At 35.8% G+C, this 6,232-nt stretch overlaps 1 protein-coding gene across 1 annotated transcript; it reads left to right on the forward strand.

Moving 5' to 3' along the window:
• The first annotated feature begins 226 nt into the window (after nt 1-226).
• Nucleotides 227-5,429, forward strand: LOC131954322 (uncharacterized). Its single transcript, XM_059317917.1, has 6 exons — nt 227-341; nt 839-999; nt 2,045-2,175; nt 2,932-3,067; nt 3,788-3,903; nt 5,226-5,429. The coding sequence occupies exons 1-6, from the start codon at nt 257-259 to the stop codon at nt 5,278-5,280; spliced, it is 684 nt and encodes a 227-aa protein (XP_059173900.1). The 5' UTR covers nt 227-256; the 3' UTR covers nt 5,281-5,429.
• The last annotated feature ends 803 nt before the right edge of the window (nt 5,430-6,232 follow it).

A 6,232-nucleotide genomic window follows, 5' to 3' on the forward strand; every position in this document is an offset into this window, starting at 1 on the left:
AATAGATTAAACCCGAAGATGAAACATAGGGATTAAAACACTGAAAATGTGAGTCCGTTCTGATGCCACGGGTTTAACGGTAACATTTTACAGCCGCACCTCGTGGTTCTAAATTGTCATTAACATAACTCATTAGCGGGTTATGGATTAAAGCTTTAAGACCCGCAATGAAAAAAAAACTATATAATTGGTTGTGTATAGCTTGAGCGATACGAAGGGCCTTTTATGTACATGTCCGCAGAACCCTCTCACAAAGATGACGTTACTCTGTGGTCTGACAGTATTGCTGATGTTTACCTGTACCCCAAGTTACGCAGACGATGAAGCTGTGGGATCTACCGGTATGTCTGGCATATTTCCTTCTCATATTATTTACATCTGTTTTTTCAGGCTGAAATCGAAGTTAACGGCCTATATGGCGCATAACAAGTTGACACGTAAACTTAATTGTGTTGCAGGGGATCCCTTTCAACACTAAAATTAAGAACGAAGAAGAAGAAGAAGAAACCCACCTATAATCATAGTTAATTTGAGTACGAGCCTCACTGGAAAGTCTGGGTAAAAATCGTTCCATTAGAAATGGATCAAAACTGTGTTACCAGGTTTAACCAAACATTCACATGCAAATATCCGCCTGGACACTTAAGTCAAGACGTGTCAAATATAAAGCCATTAATAATCAGCGTATTTTTTTTCTAAATCTTATGTAGACTACGTGTTGTATTTTTATATTCAGGTTATTCTGAAGCCTTTTCCAACCATCTGTACGTATTTCCTTAATTCCCAGGTTATTCTGAAGCCTTTTCAAACCTTCTGTACGTATTCCCTTAATTCACAGGTTATTCTGAATCCTTTTCCAACCTTCTGTACGTCTTCAATGGCTACTTCACGGACAGACGCCAGGTGGAGGCGTACAACAACATCGACAACCCGGACCTGGACAAACCCTTCTCGGCTTCTGTGCTCTCTAGGCCTGTCGAGATCACAGCTCTGGAACCGGTAAGGAAATGTTGTGTCATGTCAGTGTGATGTCTTTGTGAAGTCAGTATCATGTCAGTCTCATTAAAATGTTATGTCATGTCAGCGTCATGTCAGCGTCATGTCAGTGTCATGTCAGTGTCATGTCAGTGTCATGTCAGCGTCATGTCAGTATCATGTCATTGTCATGTCAGTGTCATGTCAGTGTCATTACAGTGCCATGTCAGTGCCATGTCAGTGTCATGTCAGTGTCATGTCAGTGTCATGTCAGTGTCATGTCAGTGTCATGCCAGTGTCATGTCAGTGTCATGTCAGTGTCATGTCAATGTCATGTCATTGTCATGTCATTGTCATGTCATTGTCATGTCATTGTCATGTCATTGTCATGTCATTGTCATGTCATTGTCATGTCATTGTCATGTCATTGTCATGTCATTGTCATGTCATTGTCATGTCATTGTCATGTCATTGTCATGTCAGTGTCATGTCAGTGTCATGTCAGTGTTATGTAAGTCTCTTTACATTCTTTTTTTTTACTAAACCACCAATTTAAAAAAAAATCTTTAAATGCTATGGAACAAATTAAGTACATGTTTTTAGTCCATGTCGACAACAATTGTCGGATCCATCTCAGCTAATAGGATCGTAGCCATTCGTAAAACTAAATCAGCATCCACTATCTTATCGATTAGAAAAACAAAGTCTAGCGATAGGCTTAAATAGATTATTGGAAAAGAAACCATTTTAAAAGAGAGCTTTACAGTAATAGTATAGTTCATACGGTAATCTTGTTGAAGCTTTAATACTTATATAATGTTGTTCATTTAAGCATAACGTCATTCACCTACTTGTCTGAACTAGTTTTCAACATCTCTTCATAAGGCGACCTACTTGCTTGAACTTATTTTTCACCTAAATATCAATAATGTTTTAGACAGTTACTTATTTGTCTGACCTTTCAAACCTTACGGACTACGTGGCAAGTGAAGTAGAAATCACTTGTCTCTGCGAACTCGGCATATGAAGGGACAGTGTCTGACCTAGTTGTCAATTAATTATGTTTCAGGCGGTGACCTACTTGTACGAGGAATACATAAAAAACCAGATCCGTCGACGTCTGATCTGTGTCATATGGCAAGACGACAACGGGGAGATCTACCTTCAACCTTACAACATCACCTCTCCTCCCAACGACATGTAGGTAGCATTTCATTGTTTTAAGGTATTTTATTGATTTCACTGATGTAATTAGGAATAGCAATGTATCATACATTTTGCTTTCCTTTTTTTTTTTTACTTTTGTATCGGTTAACATTAAGATAACTTCTTACTAATATTAAATTGTATAACTTTAAAAAATCCTTTTCCATAAATTGCAAATAATTAAATGTGTGTGTATATATATATATATATATATATATATATATATATATATATATATATATATATATATATATATATATATATATATATATATATATATATAGATATATTTATATATATATATATATATATATATATATATATAGGCATATATATATAGGCATATATATATATATATATATATACATATATATATATATATATATATATATATATATGTATATATATATGTATATATATATATGTATATATATATATATATATATATATATATATATATATATATATATATATATATGCCTATATATATATATACATATATATATATATGTATGTATATATATATATATATATATATATATATATATATATATATATATATATATATATATATATATATATATATATATATATATATATATATATATAGGCATATATATATAGGCATATATATATACATATATATATATAAATATATATGTATGTATGTACATATATATATATATATATATACATATATATCAAATGGGTGTATCTTAAAGCAAAAAGCTCATTGTACCACCATTACAGGTCCAAGCCGTTCACACTTGACCAGATCAAGCAGTTGACCCCAAGTGATCTGACCACTAGAACCGAATGTAAAGTCAAGTTTCAACAAAAAAGTGCCCGCACATTCACAGCCTACTGGCCTGACTGTGCTGTCGAGGTGGGTTGTTGTCTGGCTCAATGTCAGTGTTTCTTCCAGACTTTTTTCTCCTGAGGGGGGGGGGGGCACTTGAATTATTATTTTTTTGGGGGTGGACCGAAATTGGAGGGGGGGGGGGGACACTGTTAAAAGTTTATATTTTCTATATAAATTCAATTTCGTTCGGAGGGGGGGCGGTAGACTTTATTCGGAAAAGGCGGAGCTCCCTCCCCCCCTCCCCCCCCCCCCCCCCCCGAAGAGATACCTGGAAGAAACTCTGCTCAATGCTGATTTGTTGTTAGCTTGCGGTGGTCAAATGTGTTGAGTGGAAGTGTGGTCAGTATTATTTGTTTAATGGACGTACCGCCATTTTGTTTATTCAGTGTGACATGTAGCCAGCATTATTGTCTTTGTGGCCAAAATGTTCCTTTAGTAGTTCTTATGGCCAGTAACATTGTGTGGCCAAAATGTTTATTCAGTATGAAATGTGGCCAGAAACATTGTCTGTGTGGCCAAAATGTTGCTTTAGTATAAAAGGTGGCCAGAAATTAAGTTGGCTGAATTGCCAAAAAGTGCATGCATTAGATCATGTGACCAAAAACATTGACTGTGTGGCCAAAATGTATATTTAGCTGGACATCTGGCCAGAAACGTTGGCTATAAATGTGAGCCAAACGCGATTGATGTGAGTGCGTTGAAAAACGCAACGAACCAATTAAAGAGAAACAAAATTCCTTTCAGAATGCGCCCATGTACCAGCTGACTTGGTCTTGTAACTCAATGGTAGCCATCTCGATAGATGCTAAGGAGGTGGAGTATGCGCCCATTCCCATCATGCTTACCAAAGAAAGTCAGGGGTAAGTGGTAGAAGGCCAGGGGTAAGTGGTAGAAGACAAAAGTGGTAAGTGGTAGAAGGTGAGGGGTAAGTGGTAGAAGGCCAGGGGTAATTAGTAAAAGACAAAAGGTGTAAGTGGTAGAAGGCCAAGGGTAAGTGGTAGAAGGCCAAGGGTAAGTGGTAGAAGGCCAAGGGTAAGTGGTAGAAGGCCAGGGGTAAGTGGTAGAAGGCCAGGGGTAAGTGGTAGAAGGCCAGGGGTAAGTGGTAGAAGGCCAGGGGTAAGTGGTAGAAGGTGAGGGGTAAGTGGTAGGGGGCCAGGGGTAAGTGGTAGGGGGCCAGGGGGAAGTGGTAGGGGGCCAGGGGTAAGTGGTAGAAGGTCAAGGGTAAGTGGTCGAAGGTCAAGGGTAAGTGGTAGAAGGTCATGGGGTAAGTGGTAGAAGGTGAGGGGTAAGTGGTAGGGGCCAGGGGTAAGTGGTAGAAGGTTAAGGGTAAGTGGTAGAAGGTCAAGGGTAAGTGGTAGAAGGTCATGGGGTAAGTGATAGAAGGTCAAGGGTACGTGGTATAAGGTCAAGGGTAAGTGGTAGGGGACCAGGGGTAAGTGGTAGAAGGTCAAGGGTAAGTGGTAGAAGGTCAAGGGTAAGTGGTAGAAGGTCAAGGGTAAGTGGTAGAAGGCCATGGGTAAGTCTTTTATAAAATTACTACAAATTGGAATCAAGCGACTCTTTTTTTTAAAACAAACTCTTAGAAACATAATTGGTATAATAATAATAAAACATGAGGGGGTTAACGTAATTAAATGACTTTAGAGTGAGATTCTATAATTAAAATCTTCCTCAAACACCAAAGTAGTGTTGTGAGTTACCTGGATTTATTTTTTTTCTTTCTTTTCGCGATAGTGGTATTGTTACGTACTTAAGAGAGGGGGACTGACACACATAACAGTCAATTTCCATTTTCTGACAAAAAGGCCCGTTTGGTATACGAAGTAGAGTTATTCTGTTTCTTTGACTAAAGAATTCGAACGGAGAATAAAATCACAACCATTCCTATAAGCAACTACCTTTCTAGAAATCAAGTCAAACACCGATTAAGTAAAATACCCATTAAGTCAAATAACCATCAAGTCAAATAATCCTCAAGTCAAATAAGCATCAATTCAAATACCCATTAAGTTAAATACCCATTAAGTTAAATACCCCCACAAGTCAACTACCCATCTGAGCTAAATGGAGTAAGATACAGCCCTGTAGAACATGATGGTTAACTCATAACTATAGTGTTTGCTCTACCCCTCGGCCATGCCGTCGACCAAATATTATACAACTTAATTTATGTCTTTTTCAGAGGTCCTTTTCCCGAATATATTGAGGCGGAAATCCGCAAAGATCCGTGTTTGTAGTTTATCAACGCAAAGAAAGACAAAACCCCACAGATAGAAAATCAAATAAATTGAAACCTGAGTTCGACGTTAATCTACAAATTTCATACACCGAAACAAGCTTTTTTTTTTCTTTTAAAAAATATGTGACAATAAAGTTTTAAAGCGTATATGTTTTGTTTTATTTTATTCTGTCTTTAAATAATAGTATTAAATATATATATATATATATATATATATATATATATATATATATATATATATATATATATATATATATATACAATATATAACATATAATATATAAGGACACATGGGGCGAATGAAGTAGAGTTCATCTGATTCAGCGACCTCTGCATATGAAGGTGTAGTGTAGTCAACACTATGCACCGCTGCCTTTGCTTTTCTTAACGTGAGTTAGGTACCCATTTATGCTGGGTGGGCTCAGTGACTTTTTAGCTCTATTTAGCTATGCCACGTCGTACATATATATATATATATATATATATATATATATATATATATATATATATATATATATATATATATAATCATATATGATATAAAAGTATCATACTTTATAGAACATTGAGTTCTAACTCTCTTCGTCCAAAAGCTCCAAAAATAGATTTAATTCGCCACTGACTCTTGCTAAACATAAAAATGGGATGGAATCAGACATTGTTAATAAAATAGCAAAGTGAACATAAATTATTATTTCAATAACAAAAGTAGACATTGGTACGTAATATAGTAACTGTGACTTTATTACGTACCTATGTCTACCTTTTCCATTGAAATAATACTTTATGTTTACATAGCTAATTGACGCTGGCCAATGTAATCGTCAATTTTGTTTTGATTCTGTGGTTAGATTTTGTTTGTAAGACGGGTCCTAGTTTACTTAAAGTTCAATGATGGTAATTTAGGTATTCTTTACTAATGGTGATATAATGATATTGTACATATGGTG

This window comes from Physella acuta, unplaced genomic scaffold (assembly GCF_028476545.2).
Source record: "Physella acuta isolate Inbredline_101_S28 unplaced genomic scaffold, ASM2847654v3 ptg000988l, whole genome shotgun sequence".
In the NCBI taxonomy this organism is placed as follows: domain Eukaryota; kingdom Metazoa; phylum Mollusca; class Gastropoda; family Physidae; genus Physella; species Physella acuta.